This window comes from Pristiophorus japonicus, chromosome 8 (assembly GCF_044704955.1).
Source record: "Pristiophorus japonicus isolate sPriJap1 chromosome 8, sPriJap1.hap1, whole genome shotgun sequence".
NCBI classification, from domain to species: domain Eukaryota; kingdom Metazoa; phylum Chordata; class Chondrichthyes; family Pristiophoridae; genus Pristiophorus; species Pristiophorus japonicus.
The window spans coordinates 216,640,771-216,664,526 of NC_091984.1; the positions used below are offsets into that span (position 1 = coordinate 216,640,771).

General features: G+C 43.3%; 1 protein-coding gene across 1 annotated transcript in view; it reads right to left on the reverse strand.

Moving 5' to 3' along the window:
• The window catches only part of grk3 (G protein-coupled receptor kinase 3), a 282,207-nt gene that overhangs the window by 57,942 nt on the left and 200,509 nt on the right, over window positions 1-23,756 (reverse strand). The window contains exons 9-11 of the mRNA XM_070887915.1: window positions 20,303-20,402; window positions 11,363-11,441; window positions 7,215-7,345 (exon numbers count right to left, since the gene is read on the reverse strand). Coding sequence (XP_070744016.1) covers window positions 7,215-7,345; window positions 11,363-11,441; window positions 20,303-20,402 — 310 coding nt within the window. The remainder of the gene's footprint in view (window positions 1-7,214; window positions 7,346-11,362; window positions 11,442-20,302; window positions 20,403-23,756) is intronic.

Below are 23,756 nucleotides of genomic sequence, written 5' to 3' on the forward strand. Positions count from 1 at the left end.
TGAATCAGCTGGTTATGTGTCCTTGTCCCAAGTGGGATTATCAGGACTGGTGCTTGAATAAGTAAAGTGCTATGGTGGAGTGGGTGATTAGATAGAGAAATTGCCCTTTGGAGGTGCCAGATGTTTCTCTCTGTTAAATGTTTCGCATATGTGAGTGACAGAAAGGACATTCATTTCAGGAGGGCGTACGTCGAGCTGTGAATCAGAAAGTGTGACTAATCAATAATAGGAAGGCTTTCAAGTAATCAGAATGTCTTAAGATAGAAAAAGCTCACTGTACTCTTAAGTGCTCCATCCCATTACCAACCTGAACCAGACTGCTTTCCTTCAATTTCTCCATGCTCCCTGATGTGTCTGCCAATAAGGTACAGATCTTCCTCCTTCTGCCTACTCGAGGCTCAGGGGCTTAATGCTGGCCTTTCCTCCCCCTGTGATGGTCTTTTGCCTCTGAATCTAAGAACATAAGAAATAGGAGCAAGAGTAGGCCATGCGGTGCTTGAGCCTGCTCTGCCGTTCAATAAGATCATGGCTGATCTTCGAACTCAACTCCAGTTTCTTGCCCTCCCATAGCCCTTGATTATTTTAAGCATCCAAAAATCTATCGCTCTCAGTCTCTGGTTGTGCGCAAGCTTCTCCTTTGCAAAGAACATAAATATTTCACACCGGACTAATTCATAATGGCTTTCATCCGGTGTCTGTGGACATTCCCTTGTGAACATGTTATCAGCTGTTGGCAAAGCAACAGCTGTTTCACTTGTCAGTGAAACAGTGCAAGAAATGTAACATGCAACAGTGGAATGGTACGAGAGGAAGTGTACTCGAGGGGAATGGTGAAGTCATCTTGTGTTTACGAATGGTCTCATTCATTTCTTCTTTTATATTATGCCTTGAATTTTCTCAATGACTGTTGCACTGTTAGGTTACGCTGTTAATCAGCCGATGCCAATGTTGGCAGAATATTGCTAGTGCCTGATGAGAACCTCAACACTTACAATCTTACCCTGCTAGGTTGCAGCATAACCACATATACACACTCAACCTGCCACCCTCTTTTCCATCTCTCCTTCAGCCCGAGGGGGTCATGTTCATTCCTTCTCAACTTCCGCCATCCTCCCTGCAAATGCACCACAACCACAGGCGCTACAAATGGGAGGAGAGGACTCTACGGAAGAGTAGGTGAACCATCCTCAACAATGGAGCAGGACGCAGATGTTGAGAGCAGGCCAGGCGAGAGAGCCAACATAGCGATTCTACCTTCTTCTGGCCGAAGGGACGGCGAGCGTGCCGAAGGGACGGGTAATGGCAGCGGCGGCTTTCCTGTCCTCGCCAGCAGCTCACCAAGAATCAAGATGGAATGGGGTGCAGCCAACAAAAGTGAACAGGGCCCCATTTGCTCCCACCCTCCACACCTCGGGTCCCTCACCATCTCTCCTGAAGGTGCTGCTCAGTGCCGAGCTCACAGTTCACATCTCACCGCAGGCAACTGGGCCCATACAGTAGAGCCTGGCCTCCTTGCCACTGGGCCAAACCTCGCTCTACTAAGCCCGTGTGGTAGCCGGTGTGCAACGGCCACCCCACGTTAAAAGAACTCATGCACGGGCATCTTCCAACCTTCATCTTCCACCCTACCTTCTTCTAGCTCATTCCCAAACTAATCAGGTTCGTCACCCATGGATGTTTCTTCCTCTGGGGGGAATGTAGATAGCGAGGTTGAGGAAGAGCCACGAGCAGAATCATCCAGCACAGGGAACTGAAGATGTGAGAGGTGGGCGTACTCTCTGCCCAGCGAATGCTGAGATGGCTTCTCAGCCGCGGGCCCCAAAACGCATGAGCGCTCACCTCAAAAAAAGAATGTTTGGAAAACGTCAGAATGTTTGAGGAACATCATACAAACGTGCAGGCTGAGGACAATCTCAGGATGTGTGGCAATTGGCAGGTATGACTGTCGAGTTCACATTGCTCATTTGCTCCAACATCTCAGAAGCCTGGTCTTCTTTGCAGGCACCAAATGCAGCAAGTGGTAAATGCACTGACAATAGCAGCAGATCCTCAGATAAGAGGCAGCCAGAAACCAGTTGGAGCCGCGACCTCCATGGAAGTACAGACTGCATCTCTGCAAGCCATAGGGGAGAGACGGGAGTAGAGCATGCATCTTGGCTTCCACACCATTGCCAATGCTGTGTGTCAAGACTTTAGATATCACATGGCTGCCACGAGACCAGTCACCGCACTGATCAGTGAGGCTGGAGATCCAGAGCCCAGTAGAATGGCCGTGGCTGAATTCCATGTGCCTGATATTGCATACTTTCTGCACAGCAGCACATGCCAGGATAGCAGCGGTTCCCCTCAGAGAAAAATGGCTACAGATGGTGGCAGGTGAGACCAGGTTGTCCAGGAGTTTGCTTCAGAGATACAGCCAGCAGCAGCTCCCAGTCAGGAACCAGGTGCCATGAGTTGAACCACATCAGTCCCATGACCCATCTCCTTCCAGCTTTGCCCTGAGTTGGTGCTTAGAAGTAGCAACAGATGAGGAGATTGGAAGTTATGCCCAGCCACCAAGGGGAATGAGAATGTAAATAAGGAGCACAATGTTTGTTTGTTTGTTTCAACATGAAAGTATGTTTTTATTAGTGTACCTTTTGCACTGATCTCTTATTTTATTAGTCATGGATATTAAGGAAAGGGAACAGTCAGCTATGTAGACAGTTATGCTGAGGTGATGAATATGGGTAGAGTCCTGTTGGGGCATCAAGGACTGCTCAACAGTCGTGTTCTAAGGTTGTTAGTGGTTTCCAGAAAGATCACTTTTTGGCAATTGGCACAGAAGTGAGGCTACGGGATCCACTGTAGCCGATCAGTGGATGAACAGCTCCTGCACAATCAAATTTCAGATGCCCCGTGCAGCAGCCAGGCATGAATTGCCGGTCCATTTCCTCGGACAGCACTAGCTCCTCATCATCAAAGCAGAATTGATAGCTTTCCTGCAGCATGCTATGACCATCTTTGTGATCCTCTGTGGTGTATACTGATGGACTCTCCTAGATCTGACCAGGTAGCGAAATCTGCTCTTCAACAGTCCCATGGCCCTTTCCATCACAATTGTTGGTTACTGCGTGGGCCTGGCTGTATATATCCTCTGCCTCATCCTCTCAGTTACCTCAGTGGAGTCATGAGCCATTGCTGTAGCGGGTATGTCTCGTCTCTGAGGAACCATCCTTGTACATGATTGTCTTCATGGGAGAGGTCAGGAAGTGTCGAGTGGTGTGAAATTAAGGTGTAGTCGCAGCTGTTTGCATTGTTGGGGTTCTCATGTAGGGTCTTTTGGTTGGCACTGCGGAGAATCTGAACATTAATGAATGGAATCCCCTCCTGTTTAACCAATGCTAGCAGCGGTCCTGCTGGCACCTTCAATGTCACATGTGTGCCATCTATGGCAGCCTGCACCCTGGGCAATCCAGTCAATCCTGGCTCCCCATCTCTGCTGCCTAGGTTTGATACCAAAATGCAGGAACATTGTTACTCAGTTGAAGAGTACACCCATGACCTGTCAAATTTCTGCCATGATGCTCCCTGGCTGATGATGTACCGATTCTCTGTGACACTGTGAAAGGATACAGTGGCAAAAATGAAAGGGTAGTGGTCACTTTCATAGCACCAAATAGCCATTCAAACCATGGAGCAAGGTGAAAGATCTTTGTGAAGAAGGTCACACAAATTTTCAATGGCACCCTTGGACCATCACACTTTTTGAACACAGAGCTCCTCAGAGAGGTCCTTGAAGTACCTATGTTGCCTATAGACACGCTCTGGAGAGCAGTAACTGATGTACTGGTGTCTTCTGCCAAGCTGCCTCATTCTCCTTGCCTCAGTAACTCCTCTCAGTCAGCATCATGTGTTACGCGCTATATCTCTATTGATATTTATGCAGCCGAATCAGTCAGGATCAGTAATTCCCTCCAAATAAATACCACAATATCAAAACTCAACAGTTCGAACAAAAATATATTAAAAATCAACAGTAATAAAAATTGATAAATGCAAAACTTCAGAAGTATGAACCCCTTTTTAATACAAGTTAATTTCACAACATAAAATGTAAAAGCTGATTTCAACTCTTTTCAAATACCTACTTTTTTTTTTTGAAAGAGGCTTAATGTCAAGGCTCTCTCTTACAGAATGAAATGAATTGGTCATTTAACAAGTGCTGGTATATCTGACTCCTCAGCTGCTATTCCTCCTCACCTTTTCTATGTGGTTCTCATAGGGTGGAAATATGTCAGATTATTTTCTTTCGGTGAGAACCAGAAGTCTGTGACAAGGAAACCTTATTGCTCTGTCTGTTCTCTGTAGAGACAAGGGAGTGGAAATTTGTCACCGCCCATCCAGGCGGAGAGGTAAGTAAAGCGCCCTGAAAAAGTTTGCGTCTCCCGCTGAGAAATTTGTTGGAATCGGGCCAAGAGCTGACCGGAGAGCTAAATCAGCCATTACAGACTTGACCTGGGGGGCGCCAATGAAAAAGCTCGTGTTAAATTCTGGAATCCATTGCGCATGCTCCGAAGTCTGATTTGAAATCCTGGGAAAAGCCGAGTCTTAAAGGCACAGCATAGTAATGCACACCCATTAAAGTTTTCACAATCACTTGTTTTCAAGCTGTACTGTTATGTCTGTCTGCCGCTGCAAACTCGGAGGCTCACGCACCGTGCAAACGTTGCACTGACTGTGACCTCCGAGGGAAGCACTTCCTCATCTCTTTTAGTTAACGATTGTGGAAGGCTGTACCGACTGTTTTTTCAGACTTGATTAGTGGCAGTCACTAAATGAGGCGGCCAGACCAAATTTAGCGAGCAAGGCGCTAGCGCGGCTGTTGCACCCGACTTGCATCATAATTGGACTGATAGTCAGCAGCCAGGTGCAAGCGTTTCGCGCCCCAGTTCGCCCTCAACTGAATTTTCCGGTGGGGCGCTAAAAGCTGTGCGCCCGGTCGCTAAGCTATTATGCTTGCTTTAACGCCCCTTCTGGCCGCTACCTGAGGCACTAGACAACCGAATTTCCACCCAAGAAGTTTTCAAACCAATTCGGGTTGCCAACCCTCCAGGAATTCATGTCTAATCTCCAGGATCCTGATGCAAACAACCCAGGATAAAAATCATAGGGGCAATAAAAAATTGTGTTTTTGAAAAATATTTCTTTCAACACTTTTATTCATTAGTTATAAAAATATTGGACATGGGGAATAAAAGTTGTTTGACTGATGTCAGGAATCATCCAATCGGGTAATGAAGAGTCTATTCGCTTTCTAATTGGTCTGGGAAGGCAGTGCACTGTGAGTATGGACATGTTGGGTGACCAATGGCAGGAGTGTGAGGGTGGGGCAGTTGGAGGCAGAAGGGTTATTCGATGATATCTCCAGGAATACGTCCAACCAGAGTTGCCAACCTAACTTCCAACAGGAGGCTGTCGTTGCTCTTCCTCCACTGCACATGGTGCTGAATGTTCCGCTGATTATAGTCAAGGTTTAGAATATGCATGTCCATGTACATTTAACAAATTTAAACAACTCCCACAGCATTACTCACAGTAAGTCAAATAATGAATGTATTGTTTTAGAAAATAAGTGCTTTACTGTAAAATGCACAAAGTATTATTCTGCTTCTGAGGTGGAGTTATGTATCTTTAATGCCACAAAGTTGAACTGTTAATCAGTAAATACTACCTCAGATCAATTTGTACAATTAGTATTTAAGTGTTGCTTAGTATTGCAACCTTGCAGATTGAAAGTGCTTGTAAATTTCAAGCTCCTGGCCAACTATTGGCTTGCTTTCCCTTATGAAAAAAAATGGTTGTTTTGTATCTGTATTGTGACGTGATGGTCGATGCAAAATTTTGCATATAAAATATACTGACAGAACTCCAAAAGGTTTGCTCACAGGCAATCTGGAGTCTGGAGCATGATGCTGACTTACTGGCCTGTCCATTTAAGGCCACAAGTGAAGTACTCCCTGTGGGATCACAAGAAACTGTCGCTACTTGTAGTTACAGCTAGTTATTTTGAGATCAGCAAACAGTTGCAAAATTTTAGTCTCCAGATTAATAATTAGATTTCTTTATGTAAAGATTGTTTTGCATCTATAATAATGTGTGGTTTGCATCTTCTGGAATGTGATGAATTGCAGACTTGATGCAAGGCTGTAATATGTATGCACCAGCAATCTCCAGTGCTTCGGAGGATGCAATGTTTTATAAAGATAGGAACATTAAAACACGCAGGGGAAGAAATTCAACTCATGGCCGTTCATTTTGCGCCAGAAAAACGTGCGGCCAGCAGCTGAATCTCAGCCACCCCACTGACACCCAAAGCCCGCCAGACTGAGACTGGCCTGTAAATGGGCGAGCAACCTACCCACTGGCAGCAGGCATACTGCTGCTTAAATATGCAAATCGGGGTCCTTCGGTGCTGGATTGCAAGATCTTTGCTGTACTTTTCATTTCCTTTGCAGCAGGGGGGTGCTTGTGATGTGTTGTTGGGCCTGTCTGTATCCAGGGGGAGGGAAAGGTACTTTTGATGTATGTGGTGGAGACCCTTTGTCAGAACACAATGCCACCAGGGGTTCGAGCCCATGGTGCTGACCAGCTTGTCTCAACTCTTCTCAGATCTGGTGGACCCACTGTGCTCTGGAAGCATTTGGTGGTTTCATTTCAGATCTCCTGCATTTGTAGCTTTTCCCCCTTTTATTTTGCTTATTTTCTCATCCTTTTGCTTGTGGACCCCTCTCATGTATTTCCCCACCCCTCTATTTGTACATTCTTTTGTACTTTTTAATGTTTCAGCATTCTCTCATTGATGATTTTTTATAGCATCCATTAATGTCATTCAATCCATTTACTTTCCCCCGTGATTGAAATATATGTTGATCCTCTCTCCCTTCTGTCTATTTTTTCCTCAACCTTTCAGTCTTCAGTTCTGATGAGAAATTCACACACCCAAAATGTCAATAACCTGTCCTTTCAGACCTCCTGTGTACTTCCAGCATCTTCTCTTTCTTTTTCAAATGACGAGCATTTGCAGTTTAAAAACAACAAAAAAAGTGCCCGTAAAATATTTATAATTTTTCAAGCAAAAATGTACAGAAGCTGGCTCAACCTGCTGTGTACTATCTATTTTTATATTAAAAGTAATTTAAAATATATATATGGTTGCAGAAATCTCATCTTACCTTCAGGTCTCTGTACACTACAAATCGGTTGTGCATGTGTTCAAGGCCAAGCATAATCTCAGCAGCATAGAACCTCATCTCCTTCTCTGAGAACACGCCGTGCTGTGAAAGGTGATAATGCAAATCTCCACCTAGAAATGGGACAAGTGGTTAGCGACATGATTCTGGATCTATTAAAACATGCAGTACGCCATGTAGTCTGTCAGGCTTACACCAATGATTCAGAACCTTAGGAGCAGTTTGCTCCATTATTGCTGCCTTCACAATTATCTAGTTAACTAAATGACCTGGTGTAGTCGTGTCTGGTAAAGGAAAAAAGAAAGATTTGCATTTATTCAGTGTCTTGCCACTTACTGAAGTGGTTGACATGTAATAAATTGCTTTCCAGTGCAGTGACTGTTATTTTGCAGGCATACATAGCAGCAGATGAATGAACATTTGATTTGTTCTGATGATGTTGATCGAAGAAGGAATGTTGGGCAGGACACTGGGAGAACTGTTTGCTCTTCAAATAATACGATATGATCTTTAATGTCCACCTGAATCACTGGAGCAGCTGATGGAGACTTGGGTTCATGTCTCATCTGAAGGATGGCACCTCTGGCAATGCAGCATTCATGGCTGAACTGGAATAAGTTGACATTTGTCAAGTCCTGGAGTGCCTCTTCAACACATAATCACCCAACTCAAGGCGAGAAAGCTACCAAGTGAGCCACGCTCATTTGGGAGTGTTTTTATTTGCTCAGATGAGATTACAGCACGATTTTATAATGTTTTAAAATTATGAAGGGATGGGGCAGGTTAGATAGAAATAGACCATTTCCAGTTATTGAGGGCTTACAGAAAGGAGACGTAGATAGAAGATTAAATGTAAAAGATTCAGGACAGAAGAGAAGCTTTTTTTATACAGAGGGTTGTGTGGCTGTAGAATTTCACTACCCATGTCAACATTTAATAATATGTTAAATCTCGCTCACCCACTACTCCTGTGCTCGCTGACCTACATTGACTCCCGGTTTGGCAACACCTCAATTTTAAAATCCTCATCCTTGTTTTCAAATCCTTCCATGGCCTTGCACCTCCCTATCCCTATAAACTCCTCCAGCCCCACAAGCCTTCAAGATCTCTGCGCTCCTCCAATTCTGGCCTCTTGCACGTCCCTGATTTTAATCGCCCCACCACTGGTGACAGCGTCTTTAGCTGCCTAGGTCCTAAGCTCTGGAATTCCCTTCCAAAACCTTTCTGCTTCTCTACCCATCTCTCTCCTCCTTTAAGATCCTCCTTAAAACCTCTCTCTTTGACCAAGCTTTTGGTTATCTGTCCTGATAGGACCTCCTTTGGCTTGGTGTCAAAAATGTTTTATTGATATTACTCTTGTTAAGTATCTTTGGAAGTTTTGCTACATTAAAGGCACTATATAAATGAAAGTTGCTGTTGTTAGATAAGTGACTGAAGGAAAGGTGGGGAGTGGGGGGGGAAGTGGGGTAAGGGAAAAAGAAACAGGGCAGACACATGGGATTAGGGCTACTGCTCACGTGGAAGATAAATGGCCCATTTCCTTGTTCTAATTTCTATGTAATTCCACGTAAAAGCTGACACGCATGGAAGACAACATTGAACATAACAAGAAGTAATTACTGAGTGAGTCTATTGCTTAGTGAGTAAATACATAAATCACAAAGACCAGGAAGGTCATGGATTTAACTGCTGAAAGCTAATCTCAGCGAGGACAGCACCTGGTGCACTACAACTGGCCGAATTGCCCAGGTAGAGAGGAGAAAAATTAACCATTGTTCCCATGCCTCATTGCTATGCAGTGATCAGTGATGAAAAGCATGTATGTGTAATGTCATGTGAGGATCAGTTCAGCTGTGATTCCTCCGTGATTGAATAAAAAGAACCACTTGTATTTATATAGCGCCTTTAACGTAGTGAAATGTTCCAAGGAGCTTCATAGGAGTATTATGAGATAAACAATTTGACACCAAGCCACATAAATAGAAATTAGCGCAGGAAGGAAGTAGGTTTTAAGGAGCGTCTTGAAGGAGGAGAACGTCTTGAAGGAGGAAAGAGAGGTAGAGAGGTGGAGAGGTTTAGGCAGGGAGTTCCAGAGCTTGGGGCCTAAGCAACAAATGGAATGGCCACCAATGGTCAAGCGATTATAATCAGGGATACTCAAGGGGCCAGAATTAGAGCAGACATCTCGGGGATGTTGTGGGGCTGGAGGAGATTAGAGAGATAGGGAGGGGTGAGGCCATGAAGGGATTTGAAAATAAGGATGATAATTTTGAAATTGAGGCGTTACTTAACCGGAAGCCAATGTAAGTCAGCAAGCACAGGGGTGATGGGTGAGCGGGACTTGGTGTGAGTTAGGACCCGGGCAGCCGAGTTTTGGATCGCCTGTAGTTTACGTAGGGTAGAATGTGAGAGGCCAGCCAGAAGTGCGTTGGAATAGTCAAGTCTAGATGTAACAAAGGCATGGATGAGGGTTTCAGCAGCAGATAAGCTGAGGCAAGGGCAGAGACAGGCGATGTTACGGTGGAAATAGGCGGTTTTATTTGTGCTGCGGATATGTGGTCAAAAGCTAATTTCAAGGTCAAATATGATACTAAGGTTGCAAACAGTGTGGTTCAGCCTCAGACAGAAATTGGGGCGAGGAATGGAGTCAGTGGCTAGGGAACGGAGTTTGTGGCAGGGATCAAAAACAATGGCTTCGGTCTTCCCAATATTCAATTGGAGAAAAATTCTGCTCATTCAAAACTGGATGTCGGACAAGCAATCTGACAATTTAGAGACCGTGGATTCGTCGAGGGAAGTGTTAGTGAGGTGGAGCTGGGTGTCATCAGCGTACATGGGGAAACTGACACTGTGTTTGCAAGGGGCAACATGTAGATGAGAAATAGGAGTGGGCCAAAGATAGATCCTTGGGGGACACCAGAGGTGAGGATGCGGGGTGGGAAGAGAAGCCTACTGATAGTAACTGTCTACTTAAAGAATGGACAAGGTACTGCAAGGCGACCAATACCTGTTGAACTGTAACCCAGCAACAGACAGCATCTCAAGGAGAAGCAGCGAGAAAGTTGAGGTGGAAAACAATGAACAAATTGGCATTTAGAGATATTAGGGTAGAACTTTCGATCTGCAAAGTTCATGTCCAGGCATTTCATGTGCTTGTATTATTTTCTTGTGTGTTATTTTTGGGTTCATGACTACATAAAAGTAGCGCACACAAGAATGTGTGCATTAAGCTTTTATAAGACTCTAACTTTTGGAATATGTGGTACCCTGTGAAATGAATAAGAATTCAAGAAGGAGATGGATAGTTTCCTCATTCAACAGGGATAAGAGGGATTTTGTCTTGTTGCCAAGGCAGAGGAACATGAAAATCATGTGTGTGGGTCAGGTATGCACTGGATGGGCTGAACAGCCTTCTCTCATTCCTACCTTCTTGTGTTATTATTCGGAATGCTGTACTCAACAACCGGGGTCATTTTTACTGGCAAAACTGTTCATAATTTTGAATATGAGAAGAGTATGAGACGAGAAGCCAGACGCTCGGAAAGTGACTTAAGTCCATCATTTTGTTGTTGTTAAATATGCGTTTGAATCTCTTAAAAAGTTAGGACAATGTTGTGACAGTACTGAGTTGTGAAGTAGTTCATATAGAAAGTGTTAAGGTAGCATAGCCAGTTGCACTCTAATCTTAGAGTGCTTGATGGGGCAGTTTAGAGGGAGGGATATTTATTCTAATTCTAACCTGGGTTGTATTTGATGGGACAGTGCAGAGAAAGCTTTACTTTGCATCTAATTGTGCCATATCTGACCTGAGTGTTTGATGCTGACATTCAGTGTAAGTGAAATATGTTCCTTTTTGCAGCATTTTCATTTATCACCCAGTGAGCACAAAGTTTACCCAAAATAGGTGAACATATAAGACACAGCTACTTATAAAAGGTTGGTGAGCTTTAACGTTCATTGAATTATATAAGGGAGGAATAACACAAGAAAGCAGAGATAGACTCATCTAGACAATAAATGTGTTTTAAGCTCATCTCTCCTGCCTCATTATGCCTCCAGCTGATCAGTAATTGAGAGCAGCTAAACTGAGTGTCATCCTAGTATACAAAGATCAGAATATTTTGTCTTACCATTCATCAGGTCAAGAATAAAGCACAGCTTGTCAGGTGTGTGGAAAGCGTACGTCATACAGACTATAAAAGGGCAGTCCTGGGGCAAGAAGGAAGAAAAAGAGACAGCAAATAAGTGATTAGACAGACTTTATTACACAATGCAGCAAAACACCTTCTGGGTATTACAATTAAGGAGACATTTCCCCTTCAGCATCGGAGGCCTGCAGTAAAATATTTCCATAAGTTCCAAAATCGTTTGCAATGAATTCCAATTGTTTTTAAAGAAGCTTTTCCTAAGGGTGCTAAAAGTTGAGTGTGATTGATGGGACTATGCATTATTTTGTCTCTCTTCCCCTCCATCTTTTTATAATGCCAGCTGCATTTTCCCCTTGGTGACACACATCATCCCACAACGAAGACCTTCTGCCCCACCCTCTCAGCTGTTCAACAGCAGATGCACTGGGGAGATTTACCAACAATGAAAATCAAACTACATTGTAAAGATATAAAACAATTAAAAAAACAAACAGCAACACACTGATAAACCAGCCGCCCTTTAGCCCTTTCATCACTACCAATTAAAGGTCAAATTAAAGATGCAAATCAACTATTTTCTGAAATGATGTGGTCCAGTTTTTAATCACTTTGTTGCTTTGTTTCCAAACATTGTACATCCTTAGATAAAGTGCAGCTAATACAGCTCCAAGCACAGCAGCAATGTAATGAAACCATAAATGGAGCATTTTGGGATTGTGAACTGCACTGTATCACCAGTGTTGGGTCAGCTGAAATAAATAAAACATCGAGGAACCAAACACAAATAGAAAACCAGTGTATCTTTAATAGGCACTCTAAGCTTTTGATTACTGTGCATGCATACATGGTCCATGTAAATTCAGCGTTGAATTATGAAGGCAGATAAATAAATAAAATACCTTTAGTGACGCCCTGTAAAGAAGTGAGCAGGTATACTGGTATTGAGCTTAAAATAATATGACACTAAGCCAGTCTCCCATATTAGCTTGCTCGTGTTGTGACATGCAATTGGATCATGACGTGAGCAAACTTATGTGCTGAACTGGCTCAGCATGTTTACAAGGCAGCAAAGAGAACATTGAACATCAATAGAAGGCTTGGGGCCTGGGAAATATTAGGGCTCTGCTACCTGTCTAAATGCAGACCAGCAGGCTTACATCTGATGGTATTGTCCACTACTTGAACCCTATGTTTAAACTTTGTAGTTGTGTGCAAAAGTACTATTTACTTTTTTTTATTCGTTCATGGGACGTGGGCATCGCTGGCAAGGCCAGCATTTATTGCCCATCCTTAATTGCTCGAGAAGGTGGTGGTGAGCCACCTTCTTGAACCGCTGCAGTCCGTGTGGTGAAGGTACTCCCACAGTGCTGTTAGGGAAGTAGTTCTAGGATTTTGACCCAGCGACGATGAAGGAACGGCGATATATTTCCAAGTGTGACTGTGGAGGGGAACTTACAGGAAACAAGCACCTGCTGCCCTTGTCCTTCTAGGTGGAAGAAGTCGAGGGTTTGGGAGGTGCTGCCGAAGAAGCCTTGGCGAGTTGCTGCAGTGCATCTTGTCAACCGATAGAGATATAGATATAATGATTATAAAGGTAAAAATGACTGTATACTGTATATAAAAGTGCAGAATTATGGGCACTGGTATGCAGTGGAGAATTTGGTAATGAGAAGTTGGAGAAGACAGATTTTAAAAACAGGGGGTTAACTATAGGGATTTTTATCTTGCCCGAGGTGTAAGGATAGCAATGCCTCACTATGTTCTATATTGATACTATTATTTGTGTCTGCTATCCTGCAGCCTCATTGAACATTGATTTGGAAAACAGAGGATGGCCTTCTGCACACAGGAGAATGGAGTACCACACACTATCTAAAAAATCTTCAATTTATAAAAAAAAAGTGAGCGTGGGCCATTAACAAGCCTAGTGCATCATTCATCTTTGTGTCTGGACACCATTATGCATCACTAACTTACTGAGAAGGGCAAAGGACCCAAGTTGAAATGCTGCTTTCACATTAAAGAATCATCAAAGGAAGCATTAAAAAAAGTATATATGGGAAAAGAGTCAATCTACCATAGGGAGTGAGTGAGTTATTGAAACATTACTTTAGAAGTCAAAGGAGTGAGGAGTCCCATGTCACAATGAAAGTCACTAAAACATTTGTTGTTTGTTGCTGAACTCACAGGGCTCAGCTACGATGTCCCCACAATCAAAAAAGCCTGTCAGCACTGCCTATGCTTACATAAGCAAAATGGTGAGGCACCAGATTTAATGAGCGTTTTACAGAATGAATCCTTTGCCTCCTTGATGCACAGAAGAACCAAGACTTCAGAGAATAACAACCAGAAATATGCACCACTCTACTCCAGCAAGTGAATGTGCTACCATTTAATTACCCCTCCCACCCCCATCGATTTATAGAAGTCAAAGGATACTATTTGCTATGACCAGGAACATTCATCAGTAGCATGTTCCAACATAGCAACGGATGTTTCTCGATCTTTAATTTACTTAATGTTACGAGCTAAACACATTTACTGCTCATCAGCCACACTGGGGCAAAGTTAAGAAACAGGTACTTAAGAGTCCCCTGATGGCTCAGTTAATAACTGCACTGCCCAGAGTAATACTGCACCATGTTGGCCAGGAAGGTCAATGTTCCACTCCTGGTCGGTGTAAGGATTAGCTGATTTTAGCTACGGGTGGCACACGGGTTGCTACAAGTATCAGCATTCTTGTCTCTGAAGCAGAAGCTCGAGCACCACCCTAGGGCTTGAGTACATTGCCGAGGCTGAGTGAGTACTGCATTCACAGTGGTGTTGTCTTTTGGATGAGATGCTAAACTAAGGCCCTGTCTACCAGTTCAAATCGATGTAAACAATCCCTTGACACTATTCAAAGAGTATCTTGAGGGGAGGCAGGTACAACTTTTTGGAAGAGGGTTTACAACTAAAGCATAAATAGAAAGCAGCTGGTCTCAGGTAATTCGATTTTCTTTGTTCTCTTGATGCCATATTTTGCTGTGTTTGCTAACAACAACAACTTGTATGTATATAGCGCCTTTAACATAGTGAAACATCCCAAGGCGCTTCGCAGGAGTATTATGAGATAAAAACTCATTGGATTTTAGAAGAATGAGAGTTGATCTTATTGAAACGTATACAAGGAAAAGGGGAGGTGCAAAGAGACCTGGGTGTCATGGTACATCAGTCATTGAAGGTTGGCATGCAGGTACAGCAGGCTGTTAAGAAAGCAAATGGCATGTTGGCCTTCATAGCAAGGGGATTTGAGTACAAGGGCAGGGAGGTGTTGCTACAATTGTACAGGGCCTTGGTGAGGCCACACCTGGAGTATTGTGTACAGTTTTGGTCTCCTAACCTGAGGAAGGACATTCTTGCTATTGAGGGAGTGCAGCGAAGGTTCACCAGACTGATTCCCGGGATGGCGGGACTGACCTATCAAGAAAGACTGGATCACCTGGGCTTGTATTCACTGGAGTTCAGAAGAATGAGAGGGGACCTCATAGAAACGTTTAAAATTCTGACGGGGTTAGACAGGTTAGATGCAGGAAGAATGTTCCCAATGTTGGGGAAGTCCAGAACTAGGGGACACAGTCTAAGGATAAGGGGGAAGCCATTTAGGACCGAGATGAGGAGGAATTTCTTCACCCAGAGAGTGGTGAACCTGTGGAATTCTCTACCACAGAAAGTTGTTGAGGCCAATTCACTAAATATATTCAAAAAGGAGTTAGATGAAGTCCTTACTACTAGGGGAATCAAGGGGTATGGTGAGAAAGCAGGAATGGGGTACTGAAGTTGCATGTTCAGCCATGAACTCATTGAATGGCGGTGCAGGCTAGAAGGGCCGAATGGCCTACTCCTGCACCTATTTTCTATGTTTCTATGTTTCTATTCTGAGGAGGCTTGACAGGGCAGATGCAGAGAGGATGTTTCCCTTCATGGGGAAATCTGGAACTGGGGGCACAGTTTCAGAATAAGGGGGCGTCCATTTAAAACGGAAATGAGGAGGAATTTCTTCTCTGAGGGTCATGAATCTTTGGAATTCTCAGAAAGCTGTGGAGGCTGGGTCATTGAATATATTTAAAGTGGAGATGGACAGATTTTTGAATGATAAGGGAGTCAAAGGTTATAGGGAGCGGGCAGGGAAGTGGAGTTGAGGCCAAGATCAAATCAGCCATGATCTTATTGAATGGCAGAGCAGGCTCGAGGGGCCAAATGGCCTACTCCTATTTCTTATGTTCTAAAAAATTTGAGACCGAGCCACATAAGGAGAAATTAGCGCAGGTGAGAGGTAGGTTTTAAGGAACGTCTTGAAGGAGGAAAGAGGTGTAGAGAGACAGAGGTTTAGGCAGGGAAATCTAGAGCTTAGGACCTCGGCAACAGAAGGCACGGCCACCAATGGTTGAGTGATTATAATCAGATATGCTCAAGAGGCTAGAATTAGAGGAGCGCAGACATCTTGAGGGGTTGTGGGGCTGGAGGAGATTAAAGAGATAGGGAGGGACGAGGCCAGGGAGCGATTTGAATTTTGAACTTTAATTAAAAAAGCAAACGTATGTAAAAATGACATTGTCAGTACAAAAGATTATTCTTTCATGCTTAATGCTTATCTGAGGATTCGTACCACTTCAATATGGCTTCATGAATGAGAAGTGAGTAAATGTGTTGAGGCCTTCTCATTTTTATTAAACATGAACTCATGCAATATTCCACAGTGCCCTTATGTGGCTTATCTCTTGCTCAGTGATTCTGAAATAGCCACATTAATTAAATTTTTTCCTAAATCATTTACTTTTGGATAATTAAGTTTGATCACACCTGATGCTGGCTACTAAGAGCATTAGGGAGCCAGATTGTTACCAAGTGCTGTTTGCTGCAGTGGAGCAATAAAGCTCGACTCATTTAACACAGCAGCAGTGCGACACTCACACTGTCATCTGCCAGAGTAACCGGCGACTCCACAAATCAGTCACCAGGTCAGCTTGTTAACACTTTGAAGATCATGACTAGAAAATAAATATGAAAAATTGTGCATTACAAAAATTCCATCATGAATTTGAAAAGCCTGGAAATCAGGTTTAAGTGCAAATACATAGCCACGTATTTATACGACTGAAAGAACATCAGTAATGCACCATCTGTGTTGTGAACATGTTATAAAAGGACATGTATTTATACAGTGCCCTATCACGCCCAGAGACCTTCCCAAAATACGTCACATCAAATTAATGACTTTGGAAATGTGTTGTGTTATGTGGTAAATATAGCAGCCAATTTGCAAATAACAAAAGAAGGGGCGGCGAGGGCGAGAGGGGGGATGGGGGAGGAAGAGAGAGAGAGAGAGAGAGAGAGAGAGAGAGAACTCAGAAATTTGGTGGGGCGGGGGGGGGGCGGGGTAAAGACGGCGGAGAGCACAGTGTGGATGGTGGAAGAACGTGATCCAGGTCTAAAGGGGTGGGGGTGGGGTTGAGTGTGAGAACATGATGCAGATGGTAAGACAGATCACGTTCTTCCAACCCCACCCCCTTTACACCCACACCAAGTTCTCCTTCTCCTCCCGCTATACCTGGTTGATTTCTCGGAAAGTTCGGTCACATCATTGGAGTAGATGAAATCTGAAGACATGACACTGTCACTATTCACTTCATACCCAATAAACCTGCTAATAATGCCCTCACACAATGCCTCATTAATGGGCCGGGGGGTAGGGGGGGGGAAGTAAGGTCAGGAACTTGTTGGGGAAGAAGGTTACGAATCCATGGGGGTCGGGGGAACTTGGGCAGGGGTATAAAGTCAGGAACTTGGGTGGGGGTGGGGGGAGTATGCCAGAAATTTGGGGGGTGGGTGGATGTCAGAAATTTGGACTGGGGGGGGGGTGGGGCAGGGGAAGGTCAGGCACTTGGGGAGTGGGGGATGGCGGTAGGAACTTGTTTGGGGGTTGGGGGGTGGGCGGAATCTTAACCACTGAGAGTGAGCCCTGTCTGTCGGTCAGAATGGCTCGAATTACACTTTAAGTCACTGATTATGTCAGCAGGGCGGTTCGAACTATACATTCCAGAGAAACTGCTGGGTGTGTCCTATCCTCCAATGGGACCAATCAGCAATCAGATCTTGTGATCAAGCGGGCCCAATCAGAGCTTTAGGTGTTGCAAACTAATGCGTCCTTATTAAAGCCAAACTCTTACATTCTAGGGCAGTGTACATAAGAAACCATAAAACAACTAAAGGACATTTAACCTATCACAGCTCACTCCGTCCACGGGTAAGTATAATCTACTCTGTATGGACTGTACCCTGAACAGTTAATTTCCCGAGAGAAAGTTCTGCATAAATATTCCCCTATTCCGAAACTTACTGAGCAGAACCCCACAACACTTTTTAAAATTATTTCAGTCTAATTGGTTGCTTTCCACAAATCTCAATGTTATCCTCCTGGCCCTACATGAACCATCATGTTCCGTGGCACATTTGATTATTTGTTTCTATACTTTTCTCTGCAACCTTCATTTCCTTACTAAAGAAATATTTATCTGGGCTATTTTTGAAGGAGTGAAGCTCTAACAGCAAATAATAAGTTAAGGTTCATAAAGAATCTGGGTAGTGCAATGAATGAGTGCATCGGCCCCTATTGTCCTCTGAAACAGCCGAACAAGCAACTCAGTTGCATCAAACTACTAGCACTTCAAGAAGACCTGCCACCATCTTCTTAGGGTAACAAAGAATGGGCTATAAATGCTGATTTTGCCAGCAATGCTCACATCCCGAGAATTAATATTAAAAAAATTCCAGTCAATGCCACATGCTTCCAAGTCACCAGCTCAATACAGTGCTAATGGGACCTTTGCATCAGGTTGCCTAATCGTTCTCTCTTAACCAGACACTCGAACTCCAGCAGAAAGAAAAAAAAGATAAACTAAGATTGATTTAAATACACCCAAATTAATAACTATGTAGCTCCGACATAGTCCAAAGAAAAATTCAATTATCACTTATAAACGAATTAAATATACGAGGTGATATGGTACCAAGACATAGATCAGGCAGGCCCTCGGTTCGATCCCTGGTCTTTGCTGAGTTCGCTGAACTCAATGGAGGTGCTACAATTCGCTGCAATCTCTTTTAGCTGGAGAAAGAGGGAAAAATCAGCCAGGGTTTCTGTATGCTGAGCTGATGATCCTTTAGTGCACGTGTGGCCGTCAGCTCAGAACAGTCCTGCCGACAAGCACTGTCCAGGCTCATGCATGAGGAGTGGGTGTTCGTCTGAAGTGGTGAAGTGCTGACAGCATCCTGTGGAACCATATCCCAGCAAGATTCAGCACAAGTGTACAACTTGCTGCAGAGAATACTAGCAAAGGTTGATGTGACGCCCTTATCATTGTGCTAACAGGAAATTACTTTACGTCACAATTTTCACACACACACACTTTCCCAGACAGGAATTAAGACAATAGAGTTCTTGAGCTGCCATCTGGCTTTATGTTCTCATTATCCAATAGCACTATTAATACTAATATTTACTTGCTGCTCATTGCCTCAGGTTATTTGATAGAATTAGATTGTTGCTCTTATTTATACAGGTAAATTGCTGGAAACATTTTTGTAAACATGACACAGCAATGGCCACACTAATCTGTATAGTGTGCAAATTTAATATAAATTCGTGTGTCCACAACACCTTGGGGAACTGTATCCCAGCAAGAGAGGTCTGGGGTTTTTTAGTATTTGCTTTGGAAACAGCAGACATCTTTTTTCTCCTATCCTTTAAAAAAATCTTTTAATTCTCCCATTGGCTCTGTTGGAGAATGCAATGGCCAGTGCTCAACCATGCATACAGATTAGATAGATCCCAGCTTCAATCCTCAATTGTTCTGCCAGGACAGTCGTTGGGGCACCACACCGGGTCTCCTTGTCCTTGGCCTGAGGAGAAGGAAAAACCAAGCAAGATTTCCACTCCCAATTGCTATTCCATGATGTTTGATGGAATGTGAGCACACATGAATGTTGGGATGAAGACCGGATCAGGTTCAGCTGGGATGCACCAGTCGGCTGATGGTGTCCATGAAACCATATCCCAAGCAAAGTGTTTGCACTACTGTGTCAGGAGAGAAAGAGAGAAAATTGGAGGTGCATTAATTTCCCCTTGCCCATGTACCATGACAAGGAACAAGGTGGGCTTTGCCAATGACACTGCCGTGCTGGCAACACATAGAGTTGACTCACCTTTTAGCTTTTCCAGCCATTCCATTGGGGGGTTGGGGGGGAAAAGAGAGCCTCTCCTCCAACTGGAGATCTTGGTGAGAATCCAAGGTCCATGATGTTTATCAGCACATTGCATTAGCAGGTATTTTCCAGTTTCACAGCCTAGCGAAAACTGTACAGGTTCTCATGTTTAAAACATTATTCTGGGTGAATTGCTGGTGCTAAGTGTGGTGAGGACGACAGTCCTGGGGAAATGCCAGACTGTTAGCTTATTGTTATTTGGGCAAGAGACATGAGCATGCTTCTTTTTATTGTGACATGGGTGCATTGGATATGGAGTCGTGTACACACTGCTAATTTCACAAAGGGTTCTTATAGGATATCAGACATAGGAATCTGCAGTGGATTTAAAGCTAGATTCTTGAGGGGGAAGAAAAGCATTGTAAGTGATGAATTGCCCAGGGAGGATAGGAAAAACTTCATTCATTTGTCTATAGTGGAGCCAAATGCAGTATTTTATTTCATAGTGCCACCCAGTTAACAAGGTCTGAATCATTCCAAAGTTGCTGGGCGGGTGACACTCCTATTTGGCCAAAATAAGATGTGATAGCTGACATCATCGAGCTTAGTGCCAAATCCAAAAAAATGTTTCATCTTCTACAAACGTGCATATAAAAATAACATTTCTTTTGGACTCACCCCAGTGCTGACCAGTGACAACATGATTCGTTCATTAAGGGCTAACGTTTCTCCCTGTTTCATCTTGATTCGCTTTTTATCTAAACACTTCATGGCATACCTGAACATAGTAAACAAATGATGATAATTACACATGGAAGATTAGAACTGAATAAACCCTCCATAGCAGATTGCTGAGCTTTGACAGTACAGTAAACGTCTGAGACTGTCATACTAAAGCTTTGCAGTGCTCTGGTCAAGCTCCACTTGGAATGGCCCATTTAATTCAGCCACCAACCCTGAAGATACAGATACAATGCAGAGAAGTGTGTGTCAGAGGAGCAACTTTTGAAGGCTAAAAACGTGGACTCTTCAGCCTTGAAAGGATGTATATGAGAGGAGACCTTATATAGACATATATTAAGATACAAGCGGTTAATCCTGAGCACCATTTCAAATTAAACAAAGAAATATAGATCAATACTAGTAAAGGGCAAGTTCAGAATTGATGTCAGGATGCACTTCTTCACACGAAGAGTGATTAAAACCTGGAATGGCATTCTGGGTAGGGTAGTGCAGGTGCAAACTCTGGAATCATTTATGATGTTCGATGCTGTTATCGGGATGGTGTGTCGGTTTTTATGGAAGCAGCAGCTAGATGGGCTGAATGGCCTCCCTCATCTTTATCAATACATTAGAAAAAAAGATTACACATTTACATCCTGTTCGTAAGTTATGAAAAGATACCGTACCAATTATTATGAAATGGTGTAATTTAATTTTTTTTTAAGCTGTCTAGCAAGCTGCTTTCAATGTTTCTGTAGCTGGTGTTCTCTGATTGAGTTATCCATCTTTAATTGAATCCCAGGCCACTATTCAAACTCTTGCTTTGTCAGGGGAAATGATCTAATTTAATAACATCAGAGATGATTTTTTAAATGCAGTGTCTCATTCAGCTTTCTGGTCATGAACAAAAATGTTGCAGTTTGGAAAATCATCGGCCTTGACTGCATAATTTTGTGACACTTGGCAATAAGAACTGATCTGCATGATTTTCTGCAGGGCAGGCAGGAGATTTAGAAAACAGTGTCGACATTAACCAAAATAGACCCACGTGACCTTCCTCAGCTGGAAGGACAGATAATCAAGATTCCTCATTTCTTCCAAACCGTCTTCCTCAGCCAGAAAGACAAGATGATCCAGACTTCGAACCTTCATGTGACTTTCCAAACTGAAAACACAGGATGCTCCATGCCATAGACATCCCCAAGAGCACCCGTAGTTTATCTCAGTGGACATCAAAAGGCGGAATGCTCTTTTGTTTGTAACCATTTTCCAATTTTCTCTTGCCTGCCCTCTCTCCATGTTAAATTCCTGCGGCCACACTCTTTATTTGGAAGGACAAGGCTGTTTGTCGTGGACATCTCAGTGGTTGCCATCAAGTAGCCAGTGAAGAAACAAGTCTGTCATCATAAAAAAAGACATGAAGGTCTCGCACACAATTTTATTGGTCAACCTGAGAGAAGCTATGTAGTGGGGCACAAACAGATTCTCTTCTTTCCAGGATAAACCATCTACAACTTGGAAAAATGTGGCAATATTTTTTCGGACTTCTGGATTCCATTTTTCCATAGATATATATCGGGATATAAATTACAAGCCTGTAACCCATTCCAAATGTTCACATAGACAGGCTAAGTGAGTGGCAAACATTTGGCAGATGGTGTATAATGTGAGGTTATCCACTTTGGCAGAAAAAACAGAAAAGCAAATTATTATTTAAATGGAGAAAAATTGCAAAGTGCTGCAGTATGGAGGGACCTGGGGGTCCTTGTGCATGAAACACAAAAAGTTAGTGTGCAGGTACAGTAAGTAATCAAGAGGGAAAATAGAACGTTGGCCTTTATTGCAAGGGGGATGGAGTATAAAAGCAGAGAAGTCCTGCTACAACTCTATAGGGCATTGGTGAGGCCAGTTCTGTGTACAGTTTTGGTCTCCTTATTTAAAGAAGGATTACTTGCATTGGAGGCAGTTCAGAGAAGATTCACTAGGTTGACTCCGGAGATGAGGGGGTTGACTTATGAAGATAGGTTGAGTGGATTGGGACTGTACTCATAGGAGTTCAGAAGAATGAGAGGTGATCTCATAGAAACGTATAAGATTATGAGGGGACTCGACAAGGTGGATGCAGAGAGGATATTTTCACTCATAGAGGAAACTAAAACTAGGGGACATAGTTTCAGAATAAAGGGTCGTCCATTTAAAACTGAGATGAGGAGGAATTTATTCTCTGAGGGTTATAAATCTGTAGAATTCTCTGCCCCAGAGAGCTGTGGTGGCTGGGTCATTGAATATATTTAAGGCTGAGATAGACAGATTTTTGAGCGATAAGGGAATAAAAGGTTATGGGGAGCAGGCAGGGAAGTGGAGCAATTGCATCATCAGATCAGTCATGATCTTATTAAATGGCGGAGAAGGCTCGAGAGGCCAACTGGCCTACTCCTGCTCCTATTTCTTATGTTCTTATGTAAACATCCTAAACTACAAAATGGAAGTCTATCATCTAACCGTATTGGTTTCTTATTGTTGGCTCCAGCTTCCTATCAAGTATCTACATAAAATTATCACACATAGATGAATTTCACTATAATGTCATTGCGACAACCATTAAAACTCCTTCTAAATGCAGAAGTAGTATTTATGATAAGAAACCAACTTATTTTACAGCACTTCCATTGCAGAAATGGTTGATCTTGAATTTTCTAGGAGACGACAAAATTGGGGTTCAAGTTAAGCACTGCTGTTGTTCTTTCACAGTTGCTGAAGAAAATTATTTTTCCTTTGAAGCAATTCAGGTAACGTGAATGTGACTGAAATTAACTGTACACTCAGAATCTCTAAGCCTGATAGTCTGCATCCCAGAGTACTTGAGGAAGTGGCCCTAGAAATAGTGGATGCATTGGTGATCATTTTCCAACAGTCTATCGACTCTGGATCAGTTCCTATGGACTGGAGAGTAGCTAATGTAACGCTAAGAAAGGAGGGAGAGAGAAAACAGGTAATTATAGACCGGTTAGCCTGACATCAGTAGTGAGGAAAATGTTGGAATCAATTATTAAAGATAAAATAGCAGCGCATTTAGAAAGCAGTGACAGGATCGGTCCAAGTCAGCATGGATTTATGAAAGGGCAATCATGCTCGACAAATCTTCTAGAATTTTTTGAGGATGTAACCGGTAGAGTGGACAAGGGAGAACCAGTGGATGTGGTATTTGGACTTTCAAAAGGCTTTTGACAAGGTCCCACACAAGAGATTGGTGAGCAAAATTAAAGCACATGGTATTGGGGGTAATGTATTGACGTGGATAGAGAACTGGTTGGCAGACAGGAAGCAGAGAGTCGGGATAAACAGGTCCTTTTCAGAATGGCAGGCAGTGACTAGTGGGGTGCCGCAGGGCTCAGTGCTGGGACCCCAA